General features: G+C 32.9%; 1 protein-coding gene and 1 long non-coding RNA gene across 6 annotated transcripts in view; one reads left to right on the top strand and one right to left on the bottom strand.

Moving 5' to 3' along the window:
- PHIP (PHIP subunit of CUL4-Ring ligase complex) overlaps positions 1-25573 on the top strand; it is a 131716-nt gene that overhangs the window by 99402 nt on the left and 6741 nt on the right. For 4 of the 5 annotated variants that reach the window (XM_072832277.1, XM_072832275.1, XM_072832276.1 and 1 more), the window contains 12 exons: positions 2665-2776; positions 3147-3208; positions 5493-5648; positions 6878-6998; positions 9540-9665; positions 12253-12322; positions 12662-12712; positions 12973-13122; positions 19671-19823; positions 20891-21054; positions 21509-21768; positions 22267-22464. In XM_072832277.1, coding sequence (XP_072688378.1) covers positions 2665-2776; positions 3147-3208; positions 5493-5648; positions 6878-6998; positions 9540-9665; positions 12253-12322; positions 12662-12712; positions 12973-13122; positions 19671-19823; positions 20891-21054; positions 21509-21768; positions 22267-22464 — 1623 coding nt within the window. Of the gene's footprint in view, positions 1-2664; positions 2777-3146; positions 3209-5492; positions 5649-6877; positions 6999-9539; positions 9666-12252; positions 12323-12661; positions 12713-12972; positions 13123-19670; positions 19824-20890; positions 21055-21159; positions 21230-21508; positions 21769-22266; positions 22465-25573 lie in introns of those variants that run through there. The other variant, XM_072832280.1, reaches the window with a different exon arrangement.
- LOC140636741 (uncharacterized) overlaps positions 5150-25573 on the bottom strand; it is a 41961-nt gene continuing 21537 nt past the window's right edge. Inside the window, exons 3-4 of the long non-coding RNA XR_012033959.1 lie at positions 8067-8172; positions 5150-5678 (exon numbers count right to left, since the gene is read on the bottom strand). This is a non-coding gene — a long non-coding RNA (uncharacterized lncRNA). The remainder of the gene's footprint in view (positions 5679-8066; positions 8173-25573) is intronic.

The following is a 25573-nucleotide window of genomic DNA, read 5'->3' on the forward strand; positions in this document are numbered from 1 at the left end:
TATGTTCACATGGATGTGCAATTCATTAGAGTATTTTTTTTTTTTTAAATTTTCAAACAGGGCCACTCTTTGTCATCTTGGAGTGGGATGTGGTACATATATGGCATATTTGGTTTGAAAAAGCACATCAGTTGATATGCCAGTCCATCTCTCCTGCAATGCCATTGGAAGGCATTGGCATGGTGATTTGTCTTGTTTGGTCTTGGTAAACTTAGAAATTTACGTGTGTGCTCTGAAAAGAAAATTTAGAGAAATGCAAGTTATCAAAGTTAGAGACATGGGAGTTACCAAAAAGAATTTACATTCCATATAAATTCCATTACACCATATTTCTGGAAGCTTTGAAAGATGTTTCTGTCAAATAAGGGAACAAACCATGGAAGGGAAAGACATGGATCCCTCTAGGAAACAGGAAATCCAGAACAGGAAAGAGCCAAAATGAATTCTGAATAATAGTCAATAGAAGTCTCAGGATAGCATCTGCATAGCAAGTCTAGATGACCAGTTCAGAAGAGCAAAGTCTTCAGGAAAGAAAGAAAATGGAACTGATGAATTATCTAATGTTTGACTTCATTGGAGAGTATATTGAAGAATGTTTTATAGTTTAAGCTGTTAGACTTAATTGTACATTCAAAGAAAACAAACCACACACAAAAAATGAAGCAATCATACAAAATTATAGAAGAAAGCAACTGTGTACTGTTTGGCTCCGTAGCAAACAATAAATAGTCATGATAAAAACCATACAGATTTTAAAAATACATATAATTACATAAAATTATATGGAGAGATCGATATTTAATGTCTGAAATTGGTGAGTGAAGAAATATCTGACTAATTATTATTCAGAAATCTAAGTAAATTCAAGAAGTAGTTACACAAGTTAAAGATGTTTTTCTTGGTTTTGATTATAAGCCTTTGGTACACTTTTTAAATTATTTGCATTTGTTACTGAAAATTTTATTTTTTAAGGACATCTGCTGACATAAATTGCAGAATAAATATTAATAGTCAGAGTCCAAGAATATTCCAGAAATGAGCTAAGTAAAGAAATATGGCAAGCATTAGACATATTGAAGAGATATTTCAAATGGATGTATGTTGGAATTTTCTCATCTGTATCATAGCTGCTTTTTTCTCCCTAAATTTATAGATTAATAATTTCTTCTCAAGTTAATAGTACTTAGTCTTTTATTTCTGAGGAAATCTACATCTACCTACTGATAGCCATTTAAAATGTTTAGAAATGTTTAAAGCTTACTCTGGATGGTGTACTCTGTTCCCTGCTGGATTTCATTGTTAATCTTTCTATAGTATTGTTTATTTGTGGTTAGGCATACATTACCCAGTTCTTCTTCTTTAGCATAATGTCATTAGTGTATATAGGATCATAAAAAATAGCTCTTTGAAACTCATCATTATGTTTAAAGTTGTGGTAGTTTCAAGAATGCTGTTTATTAATTTTATGGTAGCTTCTCACTAAGCTCAGTGTCACTAATATGTATCTGAAGAGCGGTTAGAGACTACCTGGTAATAGATCATGTTTCCTTCTTAACATTGGCTGTTAGAATGCTCGAATCTAAATTTGGGGCCTAATGCATATCATTCAGAGTTAAATAGAACTCAACAACATGCAGTTGGGTTCTATTATCTTATTCCTGACTCCAACGTACCTTTTTGTCATTAAATTTTTTTTTTAATTTTTAAATTCATTTTATGCTATATATCCCTCTAAACTTTTACATCTTTTTTGGTAAAAAATTAGAATATAAACAAATACTTTTCTCTTTATGGTTTGAAAATGAAACTCAGATGAGTTCTAAAATAACTGATTTGTTCAAAGTCACACAGATGAGTTATTTGAACTTAGGTCTTCCAGACTCTAACTATGCTTACCAGGAGAAAAATCACTCTCTACTCTGAAAGCTAAGGAAGAGGAAAAAGTGGCAGAAAGGAAGAGAGTGATACACAGTATTCATATGACACGAGGGAAGCTGAGAAGATGGTTAGTTAATTAGGGTCTTTAGGGAAAGCAGTTTTAGTGACATGATAATAGCTGAATGTAATTGTGTAAGGAAAGGAACAGGAGTGTTGTCTATTTTACAAAGATTAGTTTTTTCCTTTTTACTTGTTTTTACAGAAAAGAGAAAGTGAATGTATAAATATTACACCTTCAAGATGATTGACATGAAGGAAGGCAGGTTGGGTGTTTTGTTTTTATTGTTTCTAGGCTAGAGTCTTGATTGTTGGAGTGACTTGCCTAAAGAAAGCAAGAAATTAAAGACAGACTATAAATACTTGTTGGGCAGAAATTATCTAAACTATTTCTTTTTTGAATGAAGACTTTGGGCATAATCCTAATGATGAACTTAAAATTCCAGATTGGTAAAAATGCTTAACATAAGAGTGAATTTCTCCTGACCCTAATCAAATGTACGAAATGGTACTGGAAACTGGTAAGTCACACTGGTGTGTTTATTAAATAACTTTTTCCCTCAATGTTGCTGATTTTATTTATTTATTTTAGAGTGTGTAGGTCACTTTTATGTGATTTTTGAAATTATACAGGTAATTTAAGTATCTTAAAGGTATGTTTTGGAAGAAAGGAGTAACAGCAGTAGCAGTACATTTCAGAGTAATGAGATGGCTTTTATTCTTGTCTAGGTGACCGTTTCAGATCAGTCATAGATGATGCTTGGTGGTTTGGAACAATTGAAAGCCAGGAACCTCTTCAGCCTGAGTACCCTGATAGTTTGTTTCAGTGCTATAACGTTTGGTAAGGGAGTGTTTGTTGTATTTTAGTTCAGCTTGAGTTGCCTTTTTTTTTAAGGGAGGAAAGAGGAGGGATGGGGGAGAAAGAGAGAGAGAGAATCTTAAGCAGATTCCAGGCCCAGTGAGGAGCCCAAAATGGTGCTCAATCTCAAGACTCTGAGATCATGACCTGAGCTGAAATGAAGAGTTGGACTCTTAACTGACTGAACCACCCAGACACCCCCAGCTTGAATTACTTTTAATGTTTTCCTTATCTGTTAATAATGTGACAGATACTTCTTTTAAACACTTGCACTTATTTTTAAAATGTGATTTTATAAACTTAAAACACAATATTTAGATTTTTTTAACATAGGGATTTTTCTTCCTTTAAGCTGGGACAATGGAGATACAGAAAAGATGAGTCCTTGGGATATGGAGCTTATTCCTAACAATGGTAAGTGTATATTAGGCTTTTTGTGTTACAAAATTAATTTCTTAAATAAAGAATGTGATTTGCTGACTTGCTACTGCATAGGGTTATGAATATCCTATAGAAAATATTCAGTGTTACATATTGCATACCTGTTACGGACTGGATTGTAGGTAGGAGCATAGCAGTAATAAACAAGATAAACATAATCTTTGTCCCACTTGGAATTTATAGTCTATCAGGAAAGATCAAAATTAGTTAACTATAGCAATATATGAAAATGTTTTGCTAATAGTTGTTTGCTCCTAGAAGTTGAACAACACTTGGAAGCAGATTTTTTTGTAACTTCAGAACACTTTAAGAGTAAAGCATAATATTAAAGAGTTGAGGCTTTTGAGTGTTACATAGGTTCATACCCTATCACTGCCATCTTCTACCTATGTCATCTTGGCAAGTTCCTTAAATCACTCAAAGCTTCAGATTTTTAGGACTTCAATCTTTGAAATTCTGTCAGCTAATACTTTACAGGGCTTCTGTGAGAATTAAATGGCATCATGTGCTTATAGTGCTTATTTTAGAGCCTGACACATGTAATAGTCTCCGTGAGTGGATAGTTTACTAATAATAATAACTGTCTTCTTGCATATGGCCTGATATATTGCTTAGGACTTAGGAGTTAGCCTTAGGCAGTAAGTAGACATCTTCATGGAACTGAGAAAAGGCCAGTGTGGCTGAAAACTGCAGATTGCATTTTCCTTCTTATCCAGTGCCCATTTTTGTTTCTATTTTATAAAAAAAATACAGCATGCACATTGGCATATTCATGAAGAAATAAAAGGATATATATTCCAGAATATTAATAATGATTATTTATGAAGGATGGGAATATAAGGACTTCAACAAATTATTTTTTACATTATTTTTTGTTTTTTGGTTTTCTATAATATATCCCTTTTCCTGTCAGGTAAGAATATAGCCTTTAATAAACAAAAAGGAAATAGATCTTGTGACATAATAGAAATAATCATTAATAATGGAGTTGCTCACTAGTTTTTATATTCTAAAAAGTCAAAAGATAACTTGGAAGAGTTAAACCGAATCAGGTAAACCTTAGAAATGAGAAAAAAGACATGCTGATATTATCTAAGATTAGTTCTTTCTAGAAGTTACCACTTTGAAAATTTAATACCAATAACATATTTTTCATCTCACTGCTAAATTAGAACTGTTTGAAACTATAAAATATCTTAAATAACTTGTAATGAGGGCAGCCTGGGTGGCTCAGCGGTTTAGTGCCGCCTTCAGGGTGTGATCCTGAAGACCTGGGATCTAGTCCCACGTCAGGCTCCCTGCATGGAGCCTGCTTCTCCCTCTGCCTGTGCCTGTGCCTCTCATGAATAAATAAAGTCTTTAAATAACTTGTAATGATGCTACATGGATTATCTTTTGATTTTTCTCTTTTTGTAAGTTTGAGGTTGTAGTCACATGGGACTACTATATATGAGAGAAATGAAGCTAGTCAGTGTTGTAATGCATGGGGTATTTCTTGAAATGAATTAGTGACATTAATATACTGTTTGTTTCCTACCTAAATATATACATTTGTGAAGGGGGTGATTTTTGTTGTTTTTGTTCTGTCTGGATACATACATGTGTGCATCAGTGGGGTTTTATTACATTGTGTGAGGAATTTTGTATACAAATAGGAGCATATTTTTCCAATATTTCTTATGAAGTCTAGTTCAGAGGAAAAGTTGGTTGGCAGATTTGTAGGTTTTATGTCACCACCACCCCCTAGTTTATGCAGAAAGCATACCATCATAATTTAAAAGCAACAAGCATATGAATCATCTGTTAGTGTTCATAATTCTCTTTGTTCAAAATAAGGCTTTGATCAAAGTATTTGTGAAAAACACCACTTTAGTTCAGTTTCACCTTGTGTATGTTTTATTAAAATAAATATGGAGATTATATTATGAAATGATTTAGAAAACTTTTAATTTGCATCATTTATAGAAATACTTTGTCCCATATCTGAAACTGATAGTAGAGCACGTTGTCAGGTATAATTTTGTAGAAGTAATTATATGCTCATCTAGAGAATTATTAATAAAATTAGTGTTTTAGAAAATGTTACTGACCCTTGAAACATACTTTTCTTTAATGAAAATACAGAACATACTTAACCAAATCTTTACAAAATCACACTTTAGTTTTTCTGACAACATCAACTATACTTTCTAGAGATAACCTAAATATTAGCAAAAATCGCGTATATTCACTAAATCTGCTTTTCTGTGTATTTCAGCTGTATTTCCTGAAGAACTGGGTACTAGTGTTCCTTTAACTGATGTTGAATGCAGATCATTGATCTATAAACCTCTTGATGGAGAATGGGGTTCCAATCCCAGGGATGAAGAATGTGAAAGAATTGTTGCAGGAATAAATCAGTTGATGACACTAGGTAAATAATAACACAGGAATACAGAAGAAGCTGGCAGAAAGCAAACTAAAGGAGAAATGTTATTCAAATAAAAAAAAAATTTCCATAATATCATGTCCATAGTTTTCAAACATTTTTAAGTGGAATTTTTTTTTTTTTTAAATGAGATCTTACTTAGGACTTGGGTATCTAGAACAGTTAAAGATGGGGTTGCTCTAGTTGAATTTTAGAGTGAGGGCTCCCAGAAATGCCAGGGGTACCTGTGAAAAATCTGGATCCTCCGGAACCTATTTTGAAATCCCTCAACATATATATAAGCTGACATGATGTGAATTGGGAGGGGAGGGTTAAAAGCTGAATTACAATTATATGGATAGCTGTATCAGTTCTCCTCTTAACTTTATGAATGTTTATACAAGGGAATACTTGGGAGGGAAGAGAATACTGAACAGCTTTGTCTCATTTAAAAAAAAAAAAAAGAAAGAAAAAAAACAATGACCACAAAACTTTTGGCTGTCTGAATCATGGGCTTCCAAAACAACTGTCTAGTGTGGTGGTTTTTAGCAACCCTCTACAGTAAGGAATCAATCGTCAAAGAGGGAAAAATTATCATGAATAAGAAGTGGTAAAGACACTGGAGACACATATTGGATGATATTTCATCTGAAGTCTTTGACATGGCAACACTTTAAATAGTATCATAAATAGAATCTTAAATACTGTTTGTGAATGAGCAAAAAATGGAGAGTGATCTTTGCCAGGTTTTAGATTTTTACCATTTTACTGTGTGCCATTTGGTCAGTGACATTGAGTCAAAGACTTCTGGATCTTTTTCTTCTTCTGAGTACTTGCCTGATACTTCAAAGAATTAAGCTGTTAAGTAAAATAAGATTGTAACTTTTGAGAAAGACAGGTTACATTTGAATGGAATGTGTTATAGTGTTGCTGACAGAATGTCAAAAACCTAGATTCAGGAATGGCCAGGTTTTAAGTGTAGAAATGTATGTTACTTAGTAGGTCAGATTTATATATTATCTGTCATTTCTCTTCTTCTAAGGAATCTGAATAACAAACATCCCAAGAATTTTGCGGTGTAAATGTACACATTGGAAGCAGTAAACTAGCTAAATTGTATTTTCTGTGAAAAGACCATGGCAATCTAATGGTTATGTGGATCAGAATTGGTCTTAAGCAGAATTATCTGAAGTATTTTAAACAAAAAATAAACATAAACTATTTTTTTATTCTAGATATTGCATCAGCATTTGTGGCCCCTGTGGATCTACAAGCCTATCCCATGTATTGCACTGTAGTGGCATATCCTACGGATTTAAGTACAATTAAACAAAGGCTGGAAAACAGGTTTTACAGGTTAGAACCCATTTGCTATAGCCACTACCAAAAGAGAAATAAATGATCCTTGAACATTTCTTGAACTTTAATGTGTGTATAAATCACCTGAGGATTTCTTTTTTTTAATACATTCTCTGGTACAGTAATTTTTGTAGGATTTGAGGGAACTAACAAGTTCCCTGGATGCTGATGCTGCTGGCCTGTAGGCTTGAAACACTATTCAGAGTTTTTTCTTGTTACTAATACAAGTTGGTGCTCACTGTCTTTATATGTAATTTATAAGGCAAGCCAGAGTATCTCATTTTCTCCTACACATCACATTGAAATATTTGTTCATGAATTTTTTTCATAGAATAATATTAAAAAGTTGTATATTTTTCCTTATTTTGCTTATATTTAACTTATAAGTACTTGAAATTAGAAAAATTCAGGATATTTTTCATAGTTGTTTAGCTTGAAATACAGAGTTAGAAAAGACCTAATTTTAATTAATTTGCATCTTCTTCTAGTTAACAATTTTAGTAAACATTCAGTTCTAATCTTGGGCAGGCATTGTAGTTTTATTGCCTGGAATGTCTTTACAGAAAAGTGAATTTAAGTCTGTACTTTTCATGTAATGAAATCATACTTCCCAGGTTTTATGACTTTTGCTTAGAAGACTAACACTTATTTATGTATTTATCTATTTATTAGACAGCAAAGGTGCAAGTGGTAGAGAGGGATAGAGAGAATCTGAGGCAGATTCCAAACCTAGTGGGGAGCCCAACTCCAGGGCTCTGTCTCACAACCCTGAGATCATGACCTAAGCTGAAACCTAGAAGTTGGACACTTAACCAACTGAGCCACGTAGGCACCTCACAACATTTTAATTTAAATGCATTAAAAAATTTATTTTTGTAGCTAGTTTTGTATTAATGCAGTTCTTTACATTATATCATTCATTTTAACTTAGGGAAATTTTTATTCATATTTTGTATTTTTTAATATAAAGAGTGCCTTTGGTGTTTTAATTACTTAAGTTATAATTCTAATCTGATACTTTGTGTATCTCGCACGGAAAACACCATTTATTATTCCGTAACTTACTGAAGCAGTGGTTCTCAACAAAAGCATTACTGATATTTGAGGCTGGAAAACTCTTCATTGTGAGGGGCTGTCCTTGCCTCTAGCCATGAGGTGCCAATAGCAGCTCCTATTGTAAAAAAGACAGATGTCTTTAAACGTCGCCAAATACGAGGTAAAATTACTCACCCAGAATCACCAAGAGCCACTGGAATAAAGGAAACTAAAATGTTATATTTCAGGTTCTAAAGATTTTTTTGATCTTGGTTAGGTGTTTCTGCTCTTGCTTTATTGATATTTGTCAAAAGCATAGAGATGAGAAAATCACTATGTTCTGTGCCTCCCAGCCATCTTACCTTCATAGTATACTTCTTTACATTTATTTCAATAGAACCACGTTAGAAATTTAAAAGAAAATGGAAAATTAGCTGCATCCTTCCTTTTCCCCAGACCCCTAAATTGCTAAGCCATAGGAATTGGACTTAGTGCCTCAGAGATGCAACAAGGTAGGGGAAAGTAATGAGAAAGTTGTTAATACACAGTAATTGTTGGACTGCAGCTACCAAGATAAGCTTCTGACATCTCCCACTATTGTTGTAAATGTACTTTCTCATAGAAATAACTGTTCAGCATGGTTAACTGTTAAGATGTATGATATTTCAGGGTACTTTACAGCTTAAACAGGCTTTTTTGGATTTGCTTAGCTTAGTAGCCAATTTAAGAAAAAACCTGAGAACACAATCCTTACATAAATTAGAAACTGCTTATTTTTGAAGTTGATAATAAAGACTCAAATTATGTTCTTATTTAATGAAACGAGGTCTTCATATGCTTTTTCACTATTTGAAGCTTTTTTGTTTTTCCTTTACTCATTGGCTTCAGATTTCTTGCCGTTTGTGATTTTCCTCTCTGATACTTTGGGTTCAGTCTCTTGTTATACTGCTACTATCAATTTACCCTGCTTGACTTTAATCTAAAACCTTATTTTACACAGTTTTCTATGGAGTGCCCTGACGATGCTTGTTGATTCTATTATTAGAATAAATAAAACTTGTGATGCTATTTGAAATCATAGAACTTTCTGTATACTTCCATATCCATAATTGTATATATTTTTTAAATTACAATTGTTGTATTTCTTTTTACACATCAATATCAGTAATATTTTCTGAGTATTTTCTTCCTTGTTATTTAAAGTGGGACCACATAGTGAATGATACTCTAGAAGTCACTCCAGAAGTTTGTCTTTACTTTCATAAAGATGGCACTGTTAATAATCTAGTGTGTCTAATCTAGTTTGTCATTTTCTATGCAAATACACAATGTTGCTACTCTTCTATTTCTTCTAACACAAATGAGGTTCTATATTTTCTTAAATTTTAAGTTGTGAGTTTTGTGATTGGATAAGACTACAGTCGAAAGAATGCCTGGTTTTAAATTGTGCACAAATATTTCTAAATATAATGAGGTTAAGACTAAATGTTTTGTTTGTTTAAGGCGGGTTTCTTCCCTAATGTGGGAAGTTCGATACATAGAGCATAATACACGGACGTTTAATGAGCCTGGAAGCCCTATTGTGAAATCTGCTAAGTTTGTGACTGATCTTCTTCTACATTTTATAAAGTGAGTTTTTTCCATACTTATTTATTGTATTGTATTTTATTGTATTTTAATTATTGTAATACTGTATCTCATTATTTTAAGATGTAAAATGCAATTATTTATATATGTAATGTCACATGCTGTGCTGTAAACTAGTTCCATTCAATATAGAAAGCATATAATTTAGTTCATTGGTTAATATTAATTAGGAAATCACAAAAGTTGTGTTACACTTGTATTCTGCAGTTAATATTTTAAAAATGGATCCTTCTTTAAATCCAACTTTGGACAATAATATTAAGGGTTTTACCTGTTATGTTTTACCTAAAACAATTCTTCTAAGCCGAATAATAATCATACAGGTAGGAGATACCACTATCGAATTAACAGTTAAGGAAGCTGTTTTGGAGGTTTACATGTTTAATTTTTGCAGTGAGTGAGTGTCTTCCATCTAAGAATTTTTCATCTTAACATTATATTGCCCCTGACAATATACTACAGCTATTTAAGGGAGCAGCACTTTTATTTTTCATCTTAGGAATTTTATATAGCCATAGAATGAATTGAACTTTCTAAACGAAAACCAGAGGAATGACTCCTGTTTTATATAAAATGCTACTCTTGAGTTCATATTAAGGTTATATATATTGGTTAATTTTTTCCGGTAAAGAGGAAAGAATATATTTTATAATTTAAATTTAAATACTCAGCTGCTATCAGCTTTCATTTTCACATGAAGGGATTATTGAAGCTTTTTAAAAAACACCTCCAGCTTCATTCTCATTACTCAGAATAATCATAGGGCCCCTTTTTGTAGTATTAGAGGGTTTTTTTGTTAAGGAATATAGGTAGTTTCAATATAAGAAAATACCAAAGAAAAGGAGTACAGTGAATATTATTTCCTACCCTCCCCCTGATTCTCCAAAGAAACCTTCCAAATGGTTTGGGGGGGCTATTTCTACTATACTTGAGCTGCTTCTCCCTCATAAAATTGGTAATTAAGAATTAGTTATCCTTGGAAGATAGATTGTTCATATAACTTAGTTATAGTGGCTTATAATATTTTAACTATAAAGTTTATAGTGTATAATTTTGTATTATATGTATATATGTTTCTTTTTCCAAAAAGATAGGCATTAATAGTATCCCATGATACATAAATACATGCTTTAGTGAAATAACTAGTCTATAAAATTGTATTTCTTTCAAATGTTATTTTGAAATACCTTATAAGAATAAGTTAATATTTAAAGCATTTATATTATATATATCTAAAAATAAATCCCTGGCATTTCTTAAATTTGTTTATACATTTTTAGCTGACAGTAATTTTCAGATGTTAGGTAGATCTTGAAATTTTGATTATTCTGTTTTCTTAACGGAGTTATTTCATCAAATTTCAAGCAATAGAATACATAATGAGGTGATGTGAGACATACTTGAGGTAGAAAGAAATGCATATTTACCCTCTTAATATAATTTCATAGATAATTTTTTCCTTATATTCTAGTTACTTCAAGTTTAACAAGAGAGTCTATATGAAAGTTTAGATGAGAATTACTTCTGGCTTATGACAATGTGGTTTTAGGTACAGAGGAGAAGTGTGTTAGGATGTTATGGACACGGTAGATATTGATATATTTAGGAGAAGTTAGATGAAAAGAAAGCCATTCTAGGGATAAGGAGTGGCATGAGGTAGGAAATTAAAGTGTTCTTAAGGGAATTAAGCAGTTTAAATCAGGTGAAGTAGAGAGTACCTGAGCAGAAGTAATAGGGATACAATGCTATAAACACAAGTTTGAGCCAGATCATGGAAGGCCTTGAATGCATTTCTAATCTTAATTGATAGAGAAGAGACAAAACCATAAATAGATTGATTGCTACAGCTAACCAACTAAGAGGTGATGAGAGTTTAATTTATGGAAATGGAAAAGAGGCAGAGGCCAAGAGATTTTGAAGATAGAATCTCAGAATTTGGCCAGTAATTGGTTTATAATGAGGCAAGGAAAGGAAGAGTGGAAAAGCATGCATTACTATGAGAATAAAAATGCTGTTAAAAATAGGAGAGGAAGAGGGTCTGGGGAATGAAAATTAGATTTGGACAGGTGAAATTTTAGATGATGGTAGGAATCTCAGAAGACTCCAACAAATTATAGGAATTTAGAATTCATTTACAGGGATAAACTACAGATATATAAGATTATCAGGGTAAAAGCTATAGTGACAAGGGAAAATGACTAACAGACAAAATTTTAGGGAATAACTAAACATTTAAAAGTGAAAGGAAGAAGGGATTAGAAGACAAGACCTATATTAGCTTTCCCTTGTATACTAAGGAATGAAAGAAGGTGTCCCCCACACACCAGTGACATGAGCAAAGACTGGGAGGTGAGAATTGGGTTTCATGCAATGAAATAGTCCAAATTGGAAGCTTCTTCTAGAGTAGGGGGCAGGGGGCAGATGGGTGGATATAAAGTTTTGGGAGTCAACCAATGAAGAAAACCTTCAGCTTCAAGCTTTATCTTAAAATCCGGTTTTGGTAACATTTAAAGGGGGAAAAAAATCTCATGACTCTAATCTTGTATACTGACATTTCTTTGTTATTTAGGGATCAGACTTGTTACAACTTAATTCCACTGTACAATTCAATGAAGAAGAAAGTTTTGTCTGACTCTGAGGTATTTCATGTTTCCTATTTCATCATTCAGACTACATTGGTTTTTTTTCTATACATAAAAATTTGCATATAGTAGTTTTCAGATAAATGCTGTTATGAAAACTGTTTTTGGCTAATGCTATAGTTTAAAGAAAGTGGTCCAGAATTTTCTTGTTATAGTTATTAAAAACATTGTGGGGGACTTTCTACTGAGTCAGTAAAATGTTCCAGCATATACATCATGGGTTTTTCAAAGTGTAAAGGTAATAACTGGTATATAAACAGCTGTGATAGACTCTTTAATAAAGAGCATAATGAAATTTAGAATGTTTAATGACTCTGATAAATTCTTACCTCAAAGGAAGAAGAGAAAGATGCTGATGTGCCAGGAACTTCTACCCGAAAAAGAAAGGTAAGATACTGTTTTAGCAAAAGTACTTTGTATGAGTTAAAAAGTATTAAAAGCATTTTTTTAAGTCTTAGTATTTTTAAGACAGAGCAAGTATTAACTTCCAAATCAGTTTTCATCACAATATGGTTTTCAGAACTAGGTAAATGATATTTGCTATGATTTGAATTCCTGTTTATTACCTAATTATATGAGATTGCATTAAAAATAAAATTTTACCTATAAATGTTATTTTATTAATATATTTGAAAATTTCATTTTAGGACCATCAACCTAGAAGAAGATTACGTAATCGAGCTCAATCTTATGATATTCAAGCATGGAAGAAACAGTGTCAAGAATTGTTAAATCTCATATTTCAATGTGAAGATTCTGAGCCTTTCCGCCAGCCAGTAGATCTCCTTGAATATCCAGTATGTATTTTTGGAAATATTTTCTTTGCTTGTCAGTTTGCTATATATCTCACACATGATAATTAGCCATTTAAGTTGTTATAATGATTATTGTTTATTTCTTCATTATTAAATACATGTTTGCCTCTATTTAGTTATATGGAGCATCTAACTCAAGTAGTGTGGTATTTAAAAAGAACCCCAAACTGATATTGAGCAGCCCTGGTGGCTCAGCGGTTTAGTGCTGCCTTCAGCCCAGGATGTGATCCTGGAGACCCGGGATAGAGTCCCATGTCGGGTTCCCAGCATGGAGCCTGTTTCTCCCTCTGCTTGTGTCTCTGCCTCTCTCTCTCTGTCTCTCTCTCTGATGAATGAATAAATAAAATCTTTAAAAATAAAAAATAAATAAAAAGAACCCCAAACTAAGACTCCGCAAAGAATTGGGTTATAGCTCCAGCTATCCCTTTCACCAGTTGTATAACTTTGAGCAAGTCATTTAGTTTTTTCATCTAAAATTTTTTTTTATAATTTTCTTCCCCACACTAACTCTAAGAATTTATTATGGCAGTTACTTAGGAAACAAGAATAATACCTACCGAACCTTCCCTACAGGGTTATGGATGGAATGAGAATACAGTAAAATAGTTTTTAAACTATAGCAGTATATACGATTGCAAAGTAGCATTATTATATTTATGGAATTCATGGTAGGAAGATTGAGTAAACCGGATTTGAGTATTTATTTTTGCATTTACTCTTAGCAATCTAAATATTGCTTAAAGTGACTTTTTTTATTCCTTTATTCAGTTATTAAAGGTTGTGCAGTTTAGATAACCATGGTATCATATGAAAATAAAAATGAACTATAAGAGATCATGACCCAGATATGATATCCTCTGAATTCACTATCTGTTTTTTATGTATGTGTTGTAATTTGCAATGATGAAAATAGAGCAATTTCGTCAATAGATATATATCATAAAGTGCCTTTTTTTTTTTATTTAAAAATCAAGAAATGTGAAATCTTGAATGTAAAAGATAAGTTTTTAAGTCCAGCAATGTGATAAACTGGGCTAATTTGAGCACTATGCTCCAGAAAACTCATAGAAGAATTGAGCTAATACTATATAGTACTCTGGTTTTCAATTCTCTTTGGTTTTGGAACCTCTGGATTTCCCTTTGTTTCTTGTGAATCAAGCAATGTATTTTAGAAAATGTTACAATTTATCTAGTACTTCCAGGTATTTTTATATTCCTATACTTTTCCACAGAAAAGAAGAGCTAGATAAAAGCTTTAATGGGTGCATCTCATGACTACCTAAATAAAATCTTCAATCAAAAAAAAAAAAAAGCTTTAATGTTTGATTCTAGAGGCACAAATATAACACTGTTTATAGGCAAGAGACAGAAAAAGCCATGTGAAGAAGAAAATTGGAACTGAGATCCCACCAGGACTGTTGAAAGACTTCACCCTCAATGAAAACACTAGTATCATTCCCTCCATGAGGAAAAATATTTCTCTGGTGCTCCAGTGTCAGGAGAGAAATCTCCCTAAGCCCACACTGTGCAAGAATTTAAAGCCCAAATTTACACTACCCTTGTATGTAGGAATTCATCAGAGGTAGAAACAAACAGTCCCTAACCACAGGTTTGTTAACGATAAAGGAAATCGCAAAGTATATGAGGGAGTGATTCATCATCTATACAACAGAAGCAACAAATGGAATATTAACACTCTCTCCCTCAAAACTTGACATAATAGATTATTTCTGAAAAACTGTATCAAATCTAAAACACCAATGACTTATTTAAAGCACCTCCAAGAAAGAAGAAATCAATTAAACTTCGACTTATCATTTTGGTTTAAGAGCTAAATAGAGGGATAAGAATCATAAGGAAAAAAAGACCTTACTTAAGGGTCGGGGGGAGAAATGAGGTGGGTATTTTTTTAAAAACTTAATAGAATTCTGAAAATAAAATGTAAAACCATTGAAATTAAACCTTCAGAAAGATTAGCAGATGTGATAGATGAAAAAAATTCAGAACATAACTTACAGGAATTTCAGCGAGAGAGAGTAGACAGAATGGGAGAGGGGTAATATTTGAGGAGTTAACAGCTGTAGATTTTCTAAGGTTGATTAACATTTGACAAAGCATGACTCCTGACCAGGATATATATGAAAAAAATCTTTACCTAGAATAATAGCAAAAAATCAAAACTCTGAGGACACAAGAAAAATGGTAAAGCAGCCACACAAAAAATATGAGTGAGACCTATTTTCATGACTCTGCATAGTTATGCATCTAGAATCTAAACATTAAGGCTTATATCTATCTCTTCCTTTCTAGGGAAAAGTCCAGAATACAAAATTATCTGCTTATATATATGCCATACATATATATATACACACATACACATATATATTCAATATCCAAGTAATTATAGTTCCTGTCAAAGTGTTTAGTTACCTTAAGAGTCAAGGTTTCAGTCTTTGGAATATCTTTTTTTTTTTTAAAGGCCATTTACATGATTTCATTCCACAGGAAAATATGAAATCACAATTTTCACTTTATGTTTACCCTTTATATTACACTATCTTTTTTAAATTTTTATTTTAATTACAATTAACATAGAGTGTGGTATTAGTTTCAAGTATATAATATAGTGATTCAGCACTTCATACATCACCCTGTGCTCATCACAAGTGTATTCCTAATCCCTTCTGGTAACCATTAGTTCTCTATAATTAAAAGTCTGTTTCTTACATTGTCTATGTCTTTCTCTTATTTTTTCCCCATTATTTATTTATTTTGTTTCTGAAATTCTGCACACGAATGAAATCATATAGTATTGGTCTTACTGTGACTGATTTATTTTGCTTAACATTATACTCTAGCTCTATTCATGTATTGCAAATGGAAGTATTCATTCTTTTGTATGGATGAGTAATGGTCTGTGTGTGTACCATTTCTCAATAATGCTGCTGTAAGCATATGGGTATATGTATCTTTTTGAATTAGTGGTCTTGTATTCTTTGGGTAAATACCTAGTAGTGTAGTGTATAGTATTGGGTAAATACCTAGTAGTGTAGTGTATAGTATTGGATCATAGGGTGCTTCTAATTTTTAGCTTTTTGGGGAACCTTTGTAATGTTTTCTATAAATGCACCAGCTTGTATTCCCACCAACAATGCATGAGTGTCCCTTTTTCTCTACATCCTCACCACCTATTGTTTTTTGCGTTATTGCCATTCTGACAAGTGTGAGATGATATCTCATTGAAGTTTTGATTTGCATTTTCCTGGTCGTAAATGATGAACATCTTTTCATGTATCTGTTGGCCATCCGTATGTCTTCTTTAGAGACATGTATGCTCATGTTTTCTTCCCATTTTTAATTGGATTATTTGTTTTGTGGGTGTTGAGTTTTAGAAATTCTTTATGTACTTTGGATACTAACCGTTTATTGGATGTCATTTGCAAGTAACTTCTCCCATGCCGTAGGTTGCCTTTAGTTTTATTGATTGTTTCCTTCACTGTGCAGAAGCTTTTTATTTTGATGTAGTCCCAGTAGTTTATTTTTGCTTTTGTGTCTCTTGCCTCAGAAGACATATCTAGAAAAATGTTGTCATAGTCGATGGCAAAGAGATTACTGCCTATGTTCTTTTCTAGGATTTTTATGGTTTCGGGTCTCCTATTTAGGTCTTTAATCCATTTTGAATTTAATTTTGTGTTGACACTAGTATATTTTGCTGATTTTGTATGTATTATAAATACCTGAGCAATCATTAAAAAAATTTTAATAGGGAGTTACAGTCATAAACAATACATAATCAAATAAAGCCTATTCAAGTGACCCACAGGAAAATTGAGGAAAAAAAGTAAAAACAGAACAACAGAGAACAATGAATGAAGTAACAAATGTAACTGAAATCATGCAGTGTGTTTTTTGGCCACAATGGAATCAAACCAGAAATAAAGAAAAGTAGCAGGAAAATCTCTAATCCCTTGATTGATAACTAAATAAATATGTTTCTCAATAATCTGTGGGATCAAAGAAGTCTTTCAGGAAATAAATTGAACTAATAAATAACAGTGAATACAAAATACCAAATTTATGGGATGAAGCTAAAACTATGCAAGGAAATTTACAGTACTAAATAGTACATCAGAAGAGAAAAGATCTCATATCAGTAATCTATGCTCTCTCCTCAAGAACCTAGAAAAATAAAAATAACCTACTGTGAGCAGAAGACAGGAAATAAAAAAGCAGAAATGAATGAAACTGAAAACAGAAAAACAATAGCAAAAATCCATAAAACCTAAAGCTGGTTCTTTGAAAAGATCTACGAAAGTGGTAAAGCTCCATTAAGATTCACAAAGCTAAAAAAAAAGACACAAATTGCTAATATCAGGAATGCAATTTGGGATATCATTACAAAACCTATAGATACCAAAAGGATAATAAAGGAATACTACAGACAACTTTATACATACAGATTTGACCTCTTGCGTGAAACGGACCAATTCTCCAAGTGCAAACTACTTTGTACTTTACCAATTCTCAATAGTACAAGCTATTACAGCTCACCCAGTATGAGATAGATCATTTGAATAGCCCTATAACCAGTAAGGAAATTTAATTTGTAATTAAAAGCTTTCAAAAAAGAAATCTCTTAAGTCCAGATGTCTTTACTGGATAATTGTACCAAATATTTAAAGAATTAACACAAATTCTACATAGTCTCTTCCACAAGATAGATAAGAGACTACTTTTCCACTCATTCTATGAAACTAGTATTACCCTGATATTAAAACTGGACAAAAAAAGTATAAAAGAAAATGCAAATATTCTTAATAAAATATCAGCAAATAGAATTCAACAATATATAAAAATTATTTTATACCATGACAAACTGGGTTTTTTTCCAGGGATGAAAGGCTCATTCAGTATTCAAAAATTAGTCAGTGTACTTTGTCATATCAAAAGAGAGAAATTACATGATCAGATCAGTTAATGCATTTGAAAAGGCATTTGACAAAATGCAATACCCATTTGTTCTAAGAATGTACATGTTGGCTATGATACAGTCAGCATTGCCACAGGAGGAAATAAGTATGGGGCTTAGAAGGAAATTTATTGTGCTCACAAGTCCCAGAATGTTGTCATTGAATGACAGAGCCACAAAGGAAGCATCAGGCTTTGGTCCAGTGGCAGAAGATGGGAGTAAGGGAGATGCTTAAACAGAGCCTTTATTGGGATTTCTATGAGAAAGGCAAGGCAGAGCAGGGTAAATACTTTAGGACTGGCTAGTTGAAATAATTTCAGTGGGATTTAGGGCATAGAAGTGGTCTCAGGATGTCTGGCACTTGGCCTTAGGACAAGTCAGGGCAGAGGAAATACTGGCTTGGTGGGTATTAGATAAAGAGATAATTGGTTAACATATGAAAGTTGTGTCCTTAGTGCCGCCCTTTGCTATCTGTAAGAATTGGTTGGTCCTAAGAGGGGCAGTCTCTCCTCAGGTCTGTAAGGAACCCAAAAAATGTCAGGGCATCAGGAATACAGAAAATAAAAAAATATAATTAATGTAATTAGCCCTATGATGATGGAAAGATGCCAAATACTGTAAGAAATAATGTAAGAAAATAACACCATTAATGATAAAAGAAAAAAAAAACTTCAGGAAACTAGGAATAAAGGGGAACTTTGAAAGCTTGATAAAGAAGGTCTTTTTCAAAACCTACAGCTAAGTCATGTTTAATCATTAAAAAAAATTTCCCCCCTAATACTAGGAACGAGGCAAAGATGCCTGTTCTCACCACTGCTATTCAACATAAGTCAACATAAGACTGCAAATTCTAGCCAATGCAAGTAAGGTTAAAAAAAAAAAAAGAAAAGAAATAAAAGCGATATAGATTGTTAAGAAATAAAACTGCCTGTTTGTAAAAGGTTATCCTCCTATTTGCCTTAGGGTCAAACATATTTGATTATAATTTAAACTTGATGGTGCAAACTGAAGCTATATTTTGGAAAAAAAAAAAAAAGTTACCTACCACAGGGCTATGTAATAGCCTTTTTGTAATAAAGTTGAGGTTACTAGAACTCAGGCCTCCACACAAATGGGATAGATACTAGCATAGTTCCATTGTTTTTATCTCCTTATTTTAAAGTCACAATTATATTTCAGTGAGTAAAAGCCTTTAGAGTTCAAAGATAATATAAAATTTTGGATTTCTTACACCAAACTTTGTTAGTTGTAGTGCTGAGTTTTTTCAGTACTCTTAATCCCCCTTTTCCAGAACAACTCTACCCTTTACCTTTTCTCTAAGAAAAAGAAGCAGAATTTATTAGGTTCTTGAATGAGAAAAATCCTGTGTTTACTGCAAGAAAGGGAGAGGACATGAAAAAAATAAAAATTATCAGAAAAAAAGCCTTGATGAGGAAAATAAAGGATTATTAATAATTCTAGGACTTGTACTCATCACAGAAATTGTATATGAATACCTGTGCTGAGTAGTAATACTTTGTGGTAGTGATGTTAATAATACCACCTGCTTTTCTTCTCTTAGGACTACAGAGACATCATTGACACTCCAATGGATTTTGCTACTGTTAGAGAAACTTTGGAGGCTGGGAATTATGAGTCACCAATGGAATTATGTAAAGATGTCAGACTTATTTTTAGCAATTCAAAAGCCTATACACCAAGCAAAAGATCAAGGGTATATAATTAAATTGTTTTTGTGTTTAGATTAAATGAAATCAGTAGAAAAGTAGGTTAAGTAGCCAAATGTTGCTTTAATTAAAATTTAGAGCAAAATTGATTTTCTGTTATGTTCTTAATGGTATTCCTAGTGGAAAAAAAGAATTCACGTCTATTTTTTTTCCTTCTATAAAATAACAATGATGTCACTAATGTTTAGGAATGGTTACTTTTCTTAAACACAACTCACATACATATTGTCCTGGTATATATTTAGGGTTATGTGGGCTTGACTTTTCCAGCTGTGTTCTGCATTAATGGAAAGGCATTTTTGTGAATGATTTATAAAAATGAATAAAGTTATAAATATCATTTTCTCTTTGGGCAAATAAGACCCCACAAAGGGATGCTATATGGAAGTGAAATGAAAAAGAATAGATGCTGGTCCTAAGTAGCAGTGGAAAAGAAAACAGGTTCAAAACCTCAGAGATAGGGATGCCTGGGTTGGGTGTCTCAGCGGTTTAGCTTCTGCCTTTGGCTCAGGCATGATCCCAGTCCTGGGATCCAGTCCTGCATCAGGCTCCCTGTATGGAGCCTGCTTCTCCCTCTGCCTCTGTCTCTGCTTCTCTCTCTGTATCTCTGATGAATAAATAAATATTTTTTTAAGAACCCAAAACCTCAGAGACAGTTTCAGTGTGACAGAGTTCACGGGAATTTTGTCTACATGAGCCATCTGAATTGATATTAAGGCTTTTACTTTAAGAATCTGGGGCTGCCTGGCTAGCTCAGTCAGTAGAGCATGCAACTCTTGATATCAGGGTTCTAAGTTTGAACCATGTGTTGGATTAGAGAATACTTAAAATATTTTAAAAAAGAAAAGAATCTGGAAACTTGGAATATTTCTAATCTAAATATAAAAATAATTGTAAGCAGCTTTAGTTTTACTCTTCATGTAAAGAGATTGGGGGAAAGTATTGTTCAAATTGTTAAAACTACTCGCTAGTAAAATACTCTATTTGTATGTTAATATTTACTGAACAAGCATTTTCCTTTGAGGAATGTTTAAACTTTTTTTTCTTACCACAGATTTACAGCATGAGTTTGCGCCTGTCTGCTTTCTTTGAAGAACACATTAGTTCAGTTTTATCAGATTATAAATCTGCTCTTCGTTTTCATAAAAGAAATACAATAACCAAGAGGAGGAAGAAAAGAAACAGAAGCAGCTCTGTTTCCAGTAGTGCTGCATCAAGGTATTTGATTTCTTTTAAAAAGCATCAACTGATCTATAACTTTGTAATCTAAATGATAGAACTTGGTGTTTTTTAATACTTCCTTTACTATTCCCTATATTGCAGAATGATATATTTGACATGCAAGTTCCTAAGATGTGGAGGATTTTTAATCTTTTAACTAAAGCTATACTAGTGTAAGTGCTTAAATTCAAACTGCTAAATCTATACAGTAAAACAGCATTTTTAGGATAGTGATGGCATCATGCTTTCTGTCATATAACTGTAGCATTTATGGCGATCCTTCACTAAATATTCACTTTCAAAGGCTCACAACCATATGAAATCCACTACAAATCTCATATTTTAACATATTTCATAATAGTACAAATATTGAATCCAACAGTATTATTAAACTATTTTATTCATCTACATAAAGGTATAAGAATGACTAATGATACTATTTTATTTACAGCCCTGAACGGAAAAAAAGGACGTTAAAACCCCAGCTAAAATCAGATATCTCTACCTCTCCATTCTCTACACCTACACGAACAGTTCCACCAAGGCATAATGCCACTCAGATAAATGGTAAAACAGAATCCAGTTCTGTAGTTCGAACCAGAAGCAATCGAGTGATTGTAGATCCAGTTACCACTGAACAGCCATCTACTTCTTCAGCAGCAAAGACTTTAATTTCAAAAGCTAATACATCTGCAATGCCAGGGAAAACAAGTAAGAATCAGTTATAGTTTCTAAAGTGAAGTATATATAATTTTCAAATTTAAGCTTTTATTTTGCCAAGTAAAATATACTGGGTTTTAGTAAATTCGGGCAGAAAGTGGTTTTGCTCTCTTTATTGTTTTTGCTCTTTTTTGTTTTCATTTTTAATAAGAAAAAATTGAGATTTAGAAATGTCAGTGTAGAGTAATGCTTAAAAATGGCAACTCTGATCCAAACTGCCTGAATTTAAATCCTGGTACCCAGACTTGGTAATAATTTGCCAAGTTGCCTTTATAATCTTGAGGTAACTTGTTAGTGTCGAAAAGATCTGAAACTGTTTTTCCTGTTTAAAAAAGTAGATTTCCTGAGGAAACATTAAGCAACCCCGAGGTTTTATCCTTTTGGCTAACTCATGTTAGAAGCAATCCCAACCTCCTTGTTTGTTTTTAGGTTAAATAACTCTTAGCTTTTAATTTTGTGTGTGTGTGTGTGTATGTGTATGTGTTTTAGTTCTAGAGAATTCTGTGAAACATTCCAAAACCTTGAATACTCTTTCAAGCCCTGGTCAATCCAGTTTTAGTCATGGCACTAGGAATAATTCTGCAAAAGAAAACATGGAAAAGGAAAAGCCAGTCAAACGTAAAGTGAAATCATCTGTACTCTCAAAAACATCCACTCTTACAAAGTCATCACCTATCATTGAGCAAGGTAAGGTGTTCTTTGTATCTTCCAAGATACATAGTACATATTTCTTTAAAAATGATGCTTTTTGTCGGAGGTAGCATTTATATCCTCTCTTTATTAGTATGCTCATTTAAAAGGCACATATTCTGTACTAGTTGATAGATTCAGTGAGACATCTCTTGATTTGTAGCTTTGTGCCCAAAGCAAGCTCTGTTGTCATTAAACTTAAAAGCCATGAAAACCTTGCTATATGGAAATGAAAACAAATTTTAGAATCAAAGGCTTTTATATTAAATAGTTCCTAACTTCATTATTATACCACCTTAAGTATATTCAAAAAGTTTAAATTAAATTGGATTTAATTAACCCAATGTAGCAGTCTTTACTTATCTAGAAAAATTAAGTTCTTTTTCAATCACAAAATTCAGCACACTGCCCTTCCCTAAATAGTAACTCATCAGAGTTGTCTACAGAGTTGTCTACAGCCCGACCACTATTTTGTGATACAACTTTTAACCCTTTAGAGTTAAGCTTCCAAATTCTTTCATCTGCATATTTTCATTATAAAAACTTTATGTTTGAAAGATGGAGAAAGTAACTTACATAATACACCCTGTGACATGTTAAAACAATTATGGCTTGTTGACAGTAAGCAGCTCAAGAATAAGCATTTTGTATCATGACTTCCAAAGTATGCGTAAACAATTTCCTCTTCAGTTTTATTAGAAACCTCTCAAAATTTAATTTTTCAACTGAAACATCCTTTTTGATTACTGGCATTGGAATCTACCCCCCTACATAAGCTTAAAATCAGGGAGTCAGCTGGCCTTCTCTTCCAGATACACTTCACAGTCGTTAGTTTCTTTTACTAATGCTTCCTTAATATCTCAAAAATCCATTCCTCCTATCACTTCTGTGTTCTTAATTCAGGCCTACATAATTTCTCAACTGAACTATTATCTTAGTTTCCTAACTTGTCTTACTGCCTCCATTCTCAACTCTTCCACATTATGCAAAAATGATCTTTCTGATCATTTTGCACTCTGGCACATGTTGTGTGCACGCCCATACAATACACACACACATCCTTCCCTGCTTTCAAATGATATGTGAAGTCAGTTTCAGTGTTTTTGCCTTTTATATAAGATTCTTCATTACTTGGCTCCTGCCTAACATTCCAGCTTTCTTTACTTTCTCCTCTTTTCTTTTTAAGATTTTATTGACTTACTTACTTATTTATTTATTTATTTGAGAGAGCAAGCAGGAGAGGAGGGCATGGTGGGGGTAGAGAGAAGCAGGCTCCTCACTGAGCAGGGAGCCTGAAGCAGGGCTCAATCCTAGGACCCTAGGATCATGACCTGAGCCGATGGCAGATATTTAACCGAGTCACCTAGGTATCCCATTCTTTCTCCTTTTCATATGCCACCTATCCTCTACCACTTGAAAGTCACTGAAATACCATTGCCCTCTTCTTCTTTCTTTGGAATGTCTTTTTTTTTTTTTTCCAATTTAATGGTTTCCTATTACCTTTCAAGTCTTACTTTGAAATATCATCTACTCCAGGAAGCTTCTTCTTGAGTCCTTCAGACAGAATCAAGCACTTCATCTTTTATTTGCAAGAACACCCAGTTCAGCTTTTTGTGGCAGTTAGAGTATTCTTTTTTACATGTGTCTATATCCAGTAGAAAAGAACTCTTGTCTTTACTTTCTCTAATCACCTGTACTTAGTATATAGTGGACAATAAGTATTTGAATAATCAAGCAAATATGCTCGTTTGGGCAATACATGTACAGAAGCAAATGACTTTGTGTATATGAGTGTTTTATATTTTTATATTACTCCTTTCTGAACTAAATTAAAAATTGTATATATGGGCATCCTGGGTGGCTCAGCAGTTTAGCGCCACCTTCAGTCCAGGGCGTAATTCTAGAGACCCGAGATCGAGTCCCACATCAGGTTCCCTGCAGGGAGCCTGCTTCTCCCTCTGCCTGTGTCTCTCCCTCTCTGTCTCTCATGAATAAATAAATAAAATCTTAAAAAAAAAATTGTATATAGTATATTTATAGGCCTTGCTTCTGTCACTTTGAACCCTACAGAAATTAAATGCATAGAGTAAATTGATTCTAGCATTATGTTGGGGGGGACGAGTCCAATAACCAATTTGATTTACATGTTTTGAGTATCACAAATATATGAGTTACCAGTACAGTATATAAATATGACTAGCTAATAAGTCATTATTATGTAAATATTGATACCTGGATTAATAGAATCAAGAGGCAGTGCTGTCCAATGGAAATATAGTATAAACCATGACAAGCATGATTTAAGTTTTCTAGTAGCTACTACATGTAATAATAACAGGTAAAATTACCAATTTTAAGAATTTATACTATTTAATCCATTATATCAAAATATCATTTCAGCATGTAATCAATATTTCAAACTATACATACTTAAATTTAATTAAAAATTCAGTTCCTCAGTTGCATTAGCTGTGTTTCAAGTGCTTAATAGCCACATGGTTAGTAACTACCTTGTTGAGCAGCACAGATCAACATAAAGAGAGCTACCTTTGTTCTTAACCTTTTTTAGTTTATGTATTGCTTTGTAAAGTTGATGAAATCTGTAGTTCTTTACCCAGAAAATGCATATAGGCGTATTAACACAAAATTTGGACCATTTCAAGACATTCATGGAGTCCTTGAAGCCAAGCTGTAGAATTTCTATAGTGGGTGTATGGACTGGAAATTTAGAATCCTTGTCTTAGTAGTCTTAATGTAAAACAAGATATATAGAATCCTCAGGTTAAGTATATAGAATCCTCAGGTTAAGTATAATTGTGTGTTAGAAAATACTTTTTTCACAAACACACAAGCACATTTCTCCCCTGCTTCCCTACCCCTTATTATACTAGAAGACCACTAAAGAAAATTATTTGTACTCTGTGGGTCAGGAAATGACAACTTTGCCCTTTCCCTCTGCTTCTGGCTCTGACCACTTGTGACCTTGATTTTTTCCTTGATATACATGAAATATAAATTAAACCTATGGCAAAAAAAATACCATTTTGAAGAAGCATTCTCTTTAAAAGCAGTTTTCATCTCTCTATGGATTTCCTCTAGAATATTA

This window comes from Canis lupus, chromosome 7 (assembly GCF_048164855.1).
Source record: "Canis lupus baileyi chromosome 7, mCanLup2.hap1, whole genome shotgun sequence".
Taxonomy (NCBI): domain Eukaryota; kingdom Metazoa; phylum Chordata; class Mammalia; order Carnivora; family Canidae; genus Canis; species Canis lupus.